Below are 14146 nucleotides of genomic sequence, written 5' to 3'. Positions count from 1 at the left end.
AATACTACTAAACTACACCAATTAAGTTGAATTGATAAAAATCATTAAATGAGTAACACCTGTACTGCAAAACTGGAATGACTCCTCACTCTCAGATCCGCCTTTCTTTCTTTCTTTCTTTCTTTCTTTCTTTCTTTCTTTCTTTCTTTCTTTCTTTCTTTCTTTCTTTCTTTCTTTCTTTCTTTCTTTCTTTCTTTCTTTCTTTCTTTCTTTCTTTCTTTCTTTCTTTCTGGCTTCTTTCTGGCTTCTTTCTTTCTTTCTTTCTGGTTCATTTCTTTCTTTCTTTCTTTCTTTCTGGTTCATTTCTTTCTTTCTTTCTGGCTCCTTTCTTTCTTTCTTTCTTTCTTTCTTTCTTTCTTTCTTTCTTTCTTTCTTTCTTTCTAGTTCATTTCTTTCTTTCTTTCGTTCTTTCTTTCGTTCTTTCTTTCGTTCTTTCTTTCTTTCTTTCTTTCTGGCTCCTTTCTTTCTTTCTTTCTTTCGTTCTTTCTTTCTTTCTTTCTTTCTTTCTGGCTCATTTCTTTCTTTCTTTCGTTCTTTCTTTCTTTCTTTCTGGCTCCTTTCTTTCTTTCGTTCTTTCTTTCTTTCTTTCTGGTTCATTTCTTTATTTCTTTCTTTCGTTCTTTCTTTCTTTCTTTCTTTCTAGTTCATTTCTTTCTTTCTTTCTTTCTTTCTTTCTTTCTTTCTTTCTGGCTCATTTCTTTCTTTCTTTCTTTCGTTCTTTCTTTCTTTCTGGTTCATTTCTTTCTTTCTTTCTTTCTTTCTTTCTTTCTTTCTTTCGTTCTTTCTTTCTTTCTAGTTCATTTCTTTCTTTCTTTCTTTCTTTCTTTCTTTCTGGCTTCTTTCTGGCTTCTTTCTTTCTTTCTTTCTAGTTCATTTCTTTCTTTCTTTCTTTCTTTCTTTCTTTCTTTCTTTCTTTCTTTCTTTCTTTCTTTCTTTCTTTCTTTCTTTCTTTCTTTCTTTCTGGTTCATTTCTTTCTTTCTTTCTGGCTCCTTTCTTTCTTTCTTTCTTTCTTTCGTTCTTTCTTTCGTTCTTTCTTTCTTTCTTTCTAGTTCATTTCTTTCTTTCGTTCTTTCTTTCTTTCTTTCTGGCTCCTTTCTTTCTTTCTTTCGTTCTTTCTGGTTCATTTCTTTATTTCTTTCTTTCTTTCTTTCGTTCTTTCTTTCTTTCTTTCTTTCTTTCTTTCTTTCTGGCTCATTTCTTTCTTTCTTTCTTTCTTTCTGGCTCATTTCTTTCTTTCTTTCTTTCTTTCTTTCTTTCTTTCTTTCTAGTTCATTTCTTTCTTTCTTTCTTTCTTTCTTTCTGGCTCATTTCTTTCTTTCTTTCTTTCTTTCTGGCTCATTTCTTTCTTTCTTTCTTTCTTTCTTTCTTTCTTTCTTTCTTTCTAGTTCATTTCTTTCTTTCTTTCTTTCTTTCTTTCTTTCTTTCTTTCTTTCTTTCTGGCTCATTTCTTTCTTTCTTTCTTTCTTTCTTTCTTTCTGGCTCATTTCTTTCTTTCTTTCTTTCTTTCTTTCTAGTTCATTTCTTTCTTTCTTTCTTTCTTTCTTTCTTTCTGGCTCATTTCTTTCTTTCTTTCTTTCGTTCTTTCTTTCTTTCTGGTTCATTTCTTTTTTTCTTTCTGGCTCATTTCTTTCCTTCCTTCCTTCCTTCACGTACGTTGTGCGTGGATTTAACACAGAACCATAAATCAGCTTTACACAAAAACGTCATCAACGGTTGACGGTTTATCGTGAACGGTAAAATATCGCCTATTCCTAATACATACATACGTGTGTGTGTGTGTGTGTGTGTGTGTGTGTGTGTGTGTGTGTGTGTGTGTGTGTGTGTGTGTGTGTGTGTGTGTGTGTGTGTGTGTGTGTGTGTGTGTGTGTGTGTGTGTGTGTGTGTGTGTGTGTGTGTGTGTGTGTGTGTACACTATGGACACACTTTCCCATTCATTTGTATCACATTAAAGTTTAAGCTGATTAGCAGGAGATTTCCTTCATCTCAGCTGAAACTGTATATATTCACCGCTGTCCGGTCTCCACACGCCGACTGCTGACGCTCATCACAATCAGCTGCTCAGCTGATAAACTGTCGTAACTCTGGCAGCGGTCTGATGTTCCCATTAATGATGCTGACTCTGGCTGTTAACGAAAACAAAACATTGAACTATGGCGTGTTTTGATGAAGTGGAGGCCACCTGGAGTTCCAACAGGTCCCTGGAACCAATTAAGAGTGTAGACAAAAGAAACACTAATTGTTTTTAAGTGCATAACTTTACAAAAAAGAAAGATTAAAAAAAAAAAATAAATGTAAAGGTCTAAAATGAGTCCCAGTCCACACGCTTTGGTTCTTCTTGAACCAGAGAGAGAAGGATCTGAGCAGGGAGAACAGAGGAAAAAAAGGATGTTTGGCACGGAGTTTTATTTTTCAGCTTCCCCTCTGCTGCCTTTTCTGCATCCCAGTGAGCTCCCTTATTAGAAGCGTCTCAGACGTTTGTTAAACTGCGGCCGTGGGGCGGGTTGAAGTATCTGGGATCATCTAAAAAAGACACTTTCTGTTTATCAACACCCCCTCTTCTTGCCTTTTCCTCCTCCTCCTCTCCTCTTCTGCTGTACCCCGGCTCTGTTCTGGTCTGCAGAAACTCAGTGACCCTCCAGCTCAGCTGTTTGTGTGTCTGCAGTGCAGGCTGGCTTTCATTCACTTCACTCTTATTATCTCTCTTTTTCCCCTTTCTTACTCTCTGCACTTCTCTATTTTTTTTTTTTCTGACAAAGTTTCTGTCTGCAATTTTAACCCCTTCCGTCTCTCTCGATCGTCTCGCACCATATTTAATGCAAACATTAAACTGAACACACTACAGACAAGTATCTTTCTCTTGTTTCCTACAAAGTCGCCTCCGACGGACAGTAAAAGTAGTGATGTCACGGCTCTCGTCTATCCTACCTCGGAGCAGATGATCCGGTTGAATAAATGCAATACATTTTTTTTCCAGACATGGTGGACAAACTATAAAAAAAATAAAAGCATTAAATATTGGCAACTGCTGTTGTTTTTATGAAAGCATAGAGACCTGGAAAATCCAGAAGCATATCATGCTCTTATTGGGACATTTCATTATTTTCAACATCTTTATTTACATGTCTTGATTAGAAGTGTGGTTTTGCTCCAATGTGAGTGTTTTGTAAATCAAACTTTGAAGCACATTTAAAGCCACAACTTTCAGCTCTTGCTTCAGTGTTGAGCTGCCCCTCCAGCCAGCGTAAATTATGAATAAAATCAAGCCTCATTATCTTACACTACAATAAGCAACCGCCGCGTGAAATGCATGATACTAAGAACAGTCGCCATTTATTTTCTGCACTTTTGTTTAAGTTTGGTTCCCCCGTTGGAGGGTTTGAGTAAAACCACCTGCTTCGCTCATCATGAAATTTATTTATGTCGACAGCTATGAGTTTAGCAACCAAAGAGCATTATGTCTGCACAGGATCAGAAAACACATCTGGACTTGCCATCTGATATTTCTATGTTTTGAAAAAGTGGTCTGGAAGACATTAGGAGGTAATTCGTCAGCACGGCCTCTGACACCTCTCAACTCGCTGACTGCGCCTCTTCCCCTCTGACCCTGAGTGACCCCCTGCATCTCGCTTGCATCTCCCTCCTCGCAGCACGTAGGTTGTGACCGTATGCTCGGCTCGGATGTACGCGAGGACCGCTGCCGGATCTGCGGGGGTGATGGGAGCAGCTGCATCTCCGTGGAGGGAGTCTTCAACGACTCGCTGCCTGAAGGAGGTAGTGAACCATGACACTTGAATGTCTTTTACTATTACAGCTATTTCACAACTTTCCCTTTTGTGTTAGCAGCTGCGACGCTGTTCGCTGCACAAGGAACTAAGGACTTTGATCTATTCTGAATGTATAAATAGTGTGGAAAGAGGGTTTACTTTTTAATTTCTACACTGGAACGGTGTCCATTTTTCCAAGAATTAGATCAATTCAGCAGGAGGCATTTACCATGAGAAGTTATGCAATATGCTCTGTTGTTCCAAAAATGTGCACACTCGGATGACGATACTCATGAGTGCATCTTGGAAAAATAGCTTCAAATGTGAATTTGGTCATGGCAGATGTTCAAGAATATATTGAGTCATTGCTCAGGAACATTCGTTTTATTAATCTATTTTATATCTTCACAAAACACCGTATTGTAACAGAAAGGTTCTTAATTTCAGCACCTGTTTTGCTTTTAGGCTTTTTCTGATTGAATTTTGAGGGGAATGTTGTGGAAACACGGAGCAGGTGAGAGGTTATGAAGTCCAGACTCCAATGTGGCTTCGCGGCTATGAAGTCACTCGTCGCAATCGAGTCATTTCATCGTAGTTCATGAGGTTAAATGTCCCGGTTTACGAAGGCAAACATTTATGTGAAAGCCTTAAAAGATAGACAACACTAATGAGAAAAAAAAACATCCCTCACAATCCACGGAGGGGTTCACCGGCAAGGCCAGCACCCAGAATTTGTATCCCTCTTCTACCAAACCGGTTCCAGGGCTGGTTCTGGGCCAGTGCTGAGTTTGGAACCGGGCTTTCTGTTCCCACTGACAAAGAACCGGCTCCGGGGCCAGAAAAAACGGTTCTAAGGTAGCACCAACTCTTTGCTGGGCTCGAGGAAAGAACCGCTTACGTAAGTGGAGGGAGCGGAGTTATAAGACCAACGGCAATAGCAAGACTGCGAGAGGGTTCCATTTTCAAATAAGTGACGAAGTTTCGATCCAGCAAAGCAGCAGTGACTGCGTTTACATGCATCAATAACCCTTTTAAAACCCGAATATTGGCAATAACCCGAATTTGCACGGCCATGTAAACACCAATAACCCCTTTGAATAACCCGAATTTGCTCATATTCCGGTTTTTAAAAACCTGAATATGACCCCTGGGTTACTCCTTTTAAAACCCGAATATTCGGTCATGTAAACGCCAAACAGAATATCCCCATCAAACGGAACATTAATTTGTTTTCTGTGCATGCTCTGTTCGCAAGGAATCCTGGTCTTTTGAGTCCAGGAAGTTCTTATAAACACGGAGAAACGCAAGACCAGGAGGAGACTAATCACTTCATAAATGTAATGAAAGATATGAACATTTCTGCATTTGTAGACGGTAGAAAGTACGGGGATAGCGAGATTTACAAGAAGGTGAGTGAAAAGTTGCGCGAAGCAGCATTTGTTTTGAATTTGGATACAGGAAGAAGAAGCGGAAATGACGGGAATTGCGTCATGACGTTCTCTGTGCGTCGCTGGTTTGATCCAGATATCCCAAATGATTAATTACCATGTAAACAGAATATTCCGAATGTTTCCCGTAACCGGAATATTAGCACTAACCCGAATTTTGACTGCATGTAAACGTAGTCAGTGATCTGAGGAGGAGACAACTTGTCTTTTGGCATTGGATCTGCCGTTTTCTGATCACAATGCAGTAGCGTAAAGCCAGAAGCAGCAGCTGAACAACCGCAAGGTGGTCCATAGTGGTCAGGGCTGGGGATCGATTCAAATGTCAAGAATCGATTCGATTCCGATTCTTAAGATTCAGAATCGATTATCAAGATTTGATTCGATCCGATTCGATTCCGATATTGATTTGGGTTAGTGTTATTAAAACTGTTTTTTGAGCTGTTGCATGAATTATATGACTGTAGTTATGCAAAATATTACTACTAGTATTATATTGAGATTCAACAGCAAGTATTGGCAGCTAATGATGCTGTAAGGACCAATCAGCTCCCAGAATGCTGATAGAACTGCTTTCAGAAACATCGTGGGTCAGAATTACCAAACAGATCCAGGGAGGAAACAGAGGCGGATGAAATCGGTTTTATTTTTTCCCACATTTCCGTTATTTGTTCCATTTTCGGTCTATTTTGGTTTTTAATTAATTTTTGAGCATTTGGTTCTTAGCATTTTTTGCAAATGTAACCCCAAGACAGTATATAAAGTAATGAAATATAGACAATTTATGCAATTATAACCTAACACTTTAATGTTTGCATACCTTTAAACATATTTAAAGGCAAAAACATGGCACCAGTTATTCTCGTGTCCAACAAAACATTCCTTTTTTGGGGATAAACAAAAAAATAACCAAGAGTTGTAATGTAATGATGAAAAATGGAAAAAAAAATCCATAAATAAATAAAATTAAAAAAAATCGATCTTTAGACATATGAATCGATTTTTAGGAATTAATATGAGAATCGATTTAGAATTGGGAAATCGATTTTTTCAACACAGGCCTAACAGCTACGTAACTGACGTTTACAGTGACAAGATAACATGTCTCCTCTTCGCACCCAAGCTATGGAAAATCAAACTGGTTCTCAGCTGGGTCGCATGTTGAACAAGTTGTGAACCAGCACTGGCCCAAAAACCAGCCCTGGAACCGGTTTGGTGGAAAAGGGCTATAAGGGGAAGAAGCTGAGGCCGCTATCCAGGATGAACAAGAGAGAATACATCAGCAAGAAGGACTTCCGCAATCAACTGCTAAGTAAATGTCTTTGGCAGCAGAAAACCCTCTAAAGAAAAAATGGGGAGGGGACGATTAGATTTCAGGAGTGGCTGATGTTTAAAAGGCCTGACTGAAAGAGCGCAGGCTCTGCAGAGCAACAGATGCCGGGGTGTACCACAAAGCAGAAGACACCTCCGTTCCGAGTACGGGTTGGAAGTTTTCCGGTCATAACGGGAATGGAAACCCCATTGAGGCATCGGTAATAATAGTACTGGCGACTGAGACCCTCAAAACTGCGGGACCGGTTCCTGCAGGTTTCCAAGAACAACATCGGAGATTTCTGTCCAGGGAGGCGAAGGTTTTAGAAGCGGCCAACGTAGCGTGTAGAACCCTCTGTCGAGACTTCTGGTACAGGATTCAAGCCTGACTGGAGATTGCCTACAAGAGAGGGGCGAGCAGGAATTTTTTATATTTATCCACCACCCATCCAGAGACACGTGGCAAACAAATTTAGGTAAGGTCCATGCGGTTTGAGGTCGTTGCCGTTGTTGAATCTATTTTGGGTTATTCTCTTCCCACAACACCAACTCCACAAGCCTCTCACCCAAGTGTCAACACCATTCACCCCCTCCCATGATTCCTCAGAGGGGGACACACCCTGGACAGGCAGCTGCGCTCTGAAACCACAGAGACCGGGGCCCGGTCCGTCAACCCCTCCTGAGGTCTCAGCTCTGCCCTCAAAATATCTGACATGACGGCTGCCCAAAACAAAAATCCGTCACTAAAAACTAAAGTCAAAGTGGTCTGTGATCATATAAAAGGGTTTAGTGATTATGGCACTAATTATGAAGTCAGAAAATAGGAGAAGTAGCTCGTAAAAATCCAGGGAGAATTTTAAACCGAGTCCAAGTAAAATGCAGAGACCTAGAATTTGTCATAAAAGCAGACGACGGTGTCATAGTCAGACGTTCTCTAATTAGTAAATCAGTTTAATTCTACACCTACAATTTCAGCGGCTGAAAAATTTATCGTTTCCGAAGCCGAGCCAAGGCACCGTTCCCAAAGCTGTAAGAATCGTGGCTGCGGAGCAATAGATCTACTTTTTATAGGCCAATGTTCTGAAAACTGCTGCCCCACATCCCAGCATGCCTTACACTAAATAGTTAGGTAAATACAGAGGTGGACAGAGTACTCGACCCCAGTACTTGAGTAAGAGTACAAATACTACTGGTCAAAATTTACTCCGTTACAAGTAAAAGTAGCTCAGTCAAAATATTACTCGAGTAAGAGTAGAAAAGTACTTGCTTTTAAAGGTACTTAAGTATCCAAAAGTAAATGCTTTTAAATTTACTTTAAGTAAAAGTAAGATTAAGAGTAAGAGTAAATTTCTTATTTTCCACATCAGTAAATTACTATATTTTTTCTAAATTAATTTAAGGATCTTTTAACTCTTGTTTCTGAGAATTAACTCTTTGAAACCAGCGGCACTGATGTGCTGCTTTTAGAACCACAATGTTATATAAAACCTGCAGAAACACCAAAAACAAATCAAATGAATGGGATCATAAGAGGACAGTAGATGATGCAGAGTTTATTAAGCAATCATGAACTGAAACCAAATGAACCTGCACCATCCAACTAAGTCTGGATCCCCCTCAGAGACCACTGCTTTACAAAAAACTACATCTCTGCTTTCAATAACTCAAATACGGCTCTGTCTTGACAAACGCAGGCTACTTTGGCGGTATCGTTTTGAGGAGGCTTGACGTATTTCCTCTTTACGTACATCCCAGTGGAGAGCGTGCACTGTGATAGGTCTCCTCCTTTGACAAAAACAGCTTGTGTCCCATAGGATTTTAGGGAAGAAGAAAAAAGAGCAGACCTGAAAGTAACGAGTACTTTTCAGCCTTCCTAGAAATGTACTCGAGTAAAAGTAAAAATATTTGTCTTGGAAATGTATTCAAGTAAGAGTAATAAGTAACAAAGAAATCTAATACTCAAGTAAAGTACAAATCCTCTGGATATGTACTTAAGTACAGTACTCAAGTAAATTTACTCCGTTACTGTCCACCACTGGGTAAATATCAGCGAGTTTCATGTCTCAACCCACCACTGGGTCAGACCACTCAAAGGATGCCTCAATGTGCAACATGCTTTTGTCCTTTTTCAGTAAATGCACTTCATGTGGTTACACAAACAGTCCTGCAGGGGTTTACTTTAATTTAACCAGACAAGAATCAATAAGGCCGGCAAACGAGAGGCCGAGCACTCAGCCGCTGCTCCAGTTTGGTCCAAAGGTATTTATTGAGGCTGAGAGAGTTTAAAATTATGTCAACAATTGTGTCCACAGACTCGGGGCCACTTAGAAACCTATTTTGACATGTTTTTGCCCATAAAACCCCAGTAAACCTAAGTTCACATGAGTTTAAACTCGCACACATGCTTTTTTTTTTTTTTTTTTTTTTCTGTCTAAACTCCACTGGCTTGGTCACAGCTACAGCACAGCATGTTCTCATCTCCAACCAAACTCAAACTCCAGATACAGGACTGAAGGCTTATTCTGGTCGCAGGTAGATTTATGCCTTGCAGAATCACTCATTCATGTCTACAGCACGCTTTTGATTTCTTGAACCTCCTGAAGACTTCAGCCAACACTTCTCCTTTTTTCTTTTTTGTCTGCTCCGGTGATTTAAAGGATCCCTGTGGAGTTGTTGACCTCTACCAGTGCTTTGTAGCTGTTTTTATATGTGTGGCGGACTGTTTGTCTCACACATATGGAAGCCGACACACACGTGATGCACCTGGTCCACATTGCGGTATTAATAGCTATTATTCTATTTTGCGGATTTGCAGCCAAAGGTAAAAGTCCAATGCGCTCAGCGATGTGCTGGCAAAGGAGGGGGGGCTGTTTAGGCCTGGTATTACCATTCTGAGTGACCGGAGCACAAGAAATGCACCTCGTGATCTGATCTCACTCCCTCGGCCTATATGCTATTTAGCAAGTACATGCAAGTCCAATTACATTGTTCTTTTGAACCTGCAGGAGAAAAAAATGCACAAAACTGCTCCTAGACAGAGGTGTCAAAAGTACTACATTCATTACTCAGGTAGAAGTATAGATACTAGAGTTTAAAAATACTCCTGTAGAAGTTGAAGTATCAACTCAAGTTTTTTACTCAAGTTAAAGTATAAAAGTACTGGTTTCAAAACTACTTAAAGTATAAAAGTAAAAGTAATGTAAGGGGGAAAAAAGCCATTAAGGACAAAAGCCATTGAAAATGAATGCATCTTAGTATAATGCAAATATATTAAAGAACCATATCTGTGTACTATTGAGCATTAACATGTGTTTCAGAGAGCAGACGCGTACAAACCAATAGGGTGTCGGAATGGTATTATGTTTATACTTCTCATCCAACCACAACCAAATTCACTCTATCAGGATGGAGCAATTTAACTGGATAGTTTTTTTTTAAAGGCCGAAATGAAATAGAGTAACAAGGCTGTTTTTAAAATGTAAGGAGTAGGGCTCTGCGATTAATCGATTTTAAATCTAAATCGGATTTATTAATCAAGACGATGTTAAAAAAAGGAAAATCGGAAAATCGATTTTCCTTTTTTGCAGCTGGCTGCATGCGTCTAGTCATCTTTGTTTGGTCAAGAAAATTGTAAATGTTGTCACTTTACTAAACTCAAGGAGGATTTACAGTATCTTTCAATTGCACTTCATTCCCAATAGGGAATCGAAATCGAAAATCGGGTTTTCAGAGAAAAAAATCGGGATTTTATTTTTGTCCAAAATCGCCCAGCCCTAGTAAGGAGTAAAAAGTACAGATAATTGCATGAAAATGTAAGGAGTAAAAGTACAAAGTCGTCTGAAAAATAATTACTCCAGTGAAGTATAGATAACCAAAATTTCTACTTAAGTAAGGTAACAAAGTATTTGTACTTCGTTACTTGACACCTCTGCTCTTAGAGGACAAATCAAAGCGGCACAGATGGCAACTGATGATAACGTGTGTTGTTATTGTAGCGCCCACTTGTAGTTTTGCATGTTATTCTGTGAATGATGACATCTGTATGTCCACACACTAAAAAAAATGAGAAAATGTTATGTAGGTCATGGCCCAAGATGAATTACATTTACACTGATAAAAGGATGTTTCCACACGTGGGCGGAATGCATTCTGAGTGTATTTAAACCTGTGCTGAAGGTTGTGATGAGATCACTCAGGATGGATGTTGATACCAGGTCCAAACAAGGCCATGAAGTAAACATGGCTGCATAAGAAATACAGTTATTAAGCCCATTATAAAGTTTCTTATGTGTTTTTGTATTATCATTCCCATTTTAAGACTTTAAGGAAAGAACCCAGCGGGTTTTGATGATGAACACACTAAGTAATGAGTAACAAATAACTAAGTACAGTAAGTCACAACAATACCCAACTCCTAAAACTACTTTATTATCCTTAGTATAGTATGAACGCATTAATATCCTTCCAAGTCTCCCCTTCTGCCCAGTCTGTGGTTCTGGTAGGTGGTGAGAGGTTACCGAAGCGTCAAGGGCCGGAGGTTTTCAGCTCCTTTCCCGTCTGTTTACCACATAAATCCCTGATTGTTAACAGAAGAGGCTCACTCCAACGCCGCTGAGGTTTGTGTGGGTGTCTGAGGCTGAAAACCTGAGACGTAGGTCCGGTTCTTCCTCTCAAGGCTCCACAGAGGTCACGACCCCAATGCCCACGGAGGGAATTAGGTCACCCCCCCCCTTCCCCCCAATCATTTCCCGGTGTGAGCTTAAGTCATTTGCAGGCGCCTGCCTGCTGACTGGACGGCAGTGCAGAGCAGTGCTTAAAAAAGCAAAATGAGATTGGACTGGAGATGACTTGGGCATAAAAAGGAACGGAGACGAGAGACAAAGACAGATGGGGAAAAACTGAGAGAAAAAGGGAGAGAAAAAGCCGGCTCTTGGCAAAGTTCTCCCTCTCGAGCAGAGCGCTGAGGAACGGCTGCCCAGGAATGCAGCTGGAATCCGAAGCCTCTGCTCAGTCCCTTGGTATCCCACAGCACTAAACACTGCTTGTGCATTGCTCCCCTGAACTCCAGCGAAATCACCCTCCTTTACCTTTTTCGTGTGGATCTTTTTCATCTCAGGCTACGAAGAGGTGGTCAGAATTCCCAAGGGATCGGTGTTCATCCACATACAAGAGCTCAACATCTCCCTCAACTACCTTGGTAAAGTGATTATTGAAGCTTTCATGTCATAAACGGCTTTCGATGTACAGTAGACGGTTAAGTGCATGTTGCGTACTGTACCTTTTACTCGTCTCATCAATCTCCTCCTCTGCATTCCAGTGCTGAAGAGTAAAGGTGATCAGTACTTTATCAATGGGAAGCTGAGCATCGACACGCCTCGCAGGTTCAACATCGCCGGGACCACATTCCACTACAGACGGCCCACTGACGGACCGGAAATGCTCGAAGCTCTCGGCCCAACAAACATTACCCTCATTGTAATGGTAAGAACAGAAATAACCAAGCGCCAAAATAAGGTTTTCCACTAGACGAGTTCAAAAAGTTGTTTCATGAGTTTCTTGTTAAAGCTGGAGTCATGCTTTGGAACAGACAACAAATAGTCCCTTTTGCACGTGACAGCTGAATGTATCTGTGGCTTGTTTGAATAACTCAAATGTTTGTTATTTTTTATTGTTGTTTTGTAACATTGAGCAAGCTAGAACCAGTTTTTTTTGCACGGCACGAGTCTGAATGGGTTACAGATCAAAGTGGAGATTTATGGGCGCAGAGGAGGAGGAGATGAAGTTAGCTGGTGTGAGAGGAGAGGATGCGGAGGATAGGCTTAGGTGGAGGCGGATGATTCACTGTGGCGACCCCTGAAGGGAACAGCCGGAAGGAAAAGATGAAGATGCACGGTGGCGGCGGACCGTCCAAACTCTCCTCCTGGGTTTTACCTCTATTTGTTTTACTGTTTTTCTTCCGCAGTGTCTGAGCTGGGATCAAGAGTAAACTGGTTTTTACTGTATTGTTATTGTGTTCTCCTTAATCTAAACTGACTTAAACGGCAGTCACAACGGACCCGATGTTCTCAGAGGAAGTAAAACATCTTGTTTTTGCTCAGTTGATGCAGAAAAGTTATATGTTCAGCTACATAACATCCGCTGCTGCTATGTTTTATTACAGGACTTCATGCTCGGCACGTAAATGTAGGTTGTCATGGCAACAAGGCATGCTGGAGACTAGTTTTCTACTAAAAACTCCTTAAAAAGATGTGTGCTCACTTTTGAAGGATGTCATACTCAGACTCATTTTTGCTTGTAGAGTCATTTTGATCTGAACATTGTGTGGTTTTATTTTGAGTATATATTATTCTGACACCGACCGATATAGGTTTTTCCTGTGGCCAGTGCCAGTGAAATAAATAAGCGATGATCGTCTTATTGCAGATTAGACGTACACAGACTTTAGTGTCTTTCCCACCCACCATCAGGGCATAGAGCAGGGGTCGGCAACCCAAAATGTTGAAAGAGCCATATTGGACCAAAAACACAAAAAACAAATATGTCTGGAGCCGCAAAAACTGAAAAGTCTTGTATAAGTCTTAGAATGAATATCTATATTAGTTATAACTGGAGGAAGATTTTTTTTTCATTATGCACTTCAAGAAAAAAGTCAAAATGTCCAGAAAAAAGTCGAAATTTCGAGAAAAAAGTCGAAATGTCAAGATTAATGTTGAAGTACAATCTTGAGAAAAAAGTCGAAATGTCGAGAAAAATGTTGAAATGTCGAGAAAAAAGTCAAAATTTCGAGAAAAAAAGTCGAAATGTTGAGAAAAAAGTCAAAATTTTAAGAAAAAAGTCAAAATATCGACATTAAAAAGGAAAGGAAAAAGTAAGAAAAAAGAGAAAAAAAGAAAAAAAGAAGAAAAAAAGAGAAAAAAAAGAAGAAAAAAAGGAGAAAAAAAAAGAAAAAAAAGGTCAAACATTTTTGAAAAAGCTCCAGGAGCCACTAGGGCAGCACTAAAGAGCCGCATGCGGCTCTAGAGCCGCGGGTTGCCGACCCCTGGCATAGAACAACAAGATTTGTCACATTTTTACTATCATTATTTCAAAAAAATATGCACATTTCATGGCGATGTCTGAATCACTCTTCAATCAGAATGATTAAATCAGTATTGTCTTATAATGTCATGTATCTCATGTCAGAAAGGGGCTTCTGGGAGTGTGCTGTGTGTTTACAGGTGCTGGTGAGGGAGGATAAGCCAGGGATCCACTACCGTTTCAACCCGCCACTCAACAGGGATCCCCTGCATGCTTTTGCCTGGCACTACAGCTCCTGGTCCCGCTGCTCCGCTCTCTGCGCTGGAGGTAGGAAACATCGAACATATCTAATTACCTGTCCAAGAGCGCCGCACTGAGTTGCATTCTTTAACTCTCTGGAGAGACGATAGCAGAAATGCCAAGTCTTCAAACGCAGACAGTATTTGTAAGAGCCATGTTTAATTTTCATGTTTATATCACGTTTCTACCTCCGGCCACTAGGGGGGGCTGTGTTTCATTTGTTGCACGCTGCCTGGGGCCGATGCCGGCTTGTGGTCACGCGCGATTATTCATGGTCGACTTTCTTATTACTCAGCCGTTGCTAATTG

The 14146-nt window shown here is 40.3% G+C and overlaps 1 protein-coding gene across 2 annotated transcripts in view; it reads left to right on the top strand.

Annotated features, from left to right (window-relative positions):
* adamts10 (ADAM metallopeptidase with thrombospondin type 1 motif, 10) overlaps nt 1-14146 on the top strand; it is a 74612-nt gene that overhangs the window by 49586 nt on the left and 10880 nt on the right. For both annotated transcript variants that reach the window (XM_061738796.1, XM_061738795.1), the window contains exons 18-21: nt 3649-3772; nt 11638-11718; nt 11839-12002; nt 13739-13865. In XM_061738796.1, coding sequence (XP_061594780.1) covers nt 3649-3772; nt 11638-11718; nt 11839-12002; nt 13739-13865 — 496 coding nt within the window. The remainder of the gene's footprint in view (nt 1-3648; nt 3773-11637; nt 11719-11838; nt 12003-13738; nt 13866-14146) is intronic.

Source organism: Cololabis saira, chromosome 13 (assembly GCF_033807715.1).
Source record: "Cololabis saira isolate AMF1-May2022 chromosome 13, fColSai1.1, whole genome shotgun sequence".
Classification (NCBI taxonomy): domain Eukaryota; kingdom Metazoa; phylum Chordata; class Actinopteri; order Beloniformes; family Belonidae; genus Cololabis; species Cololabis saira.
Note: the sequence above shows the minus strand (reverse complement) of the source record. Positions and strands in the feature narration are given on the sequence as shown.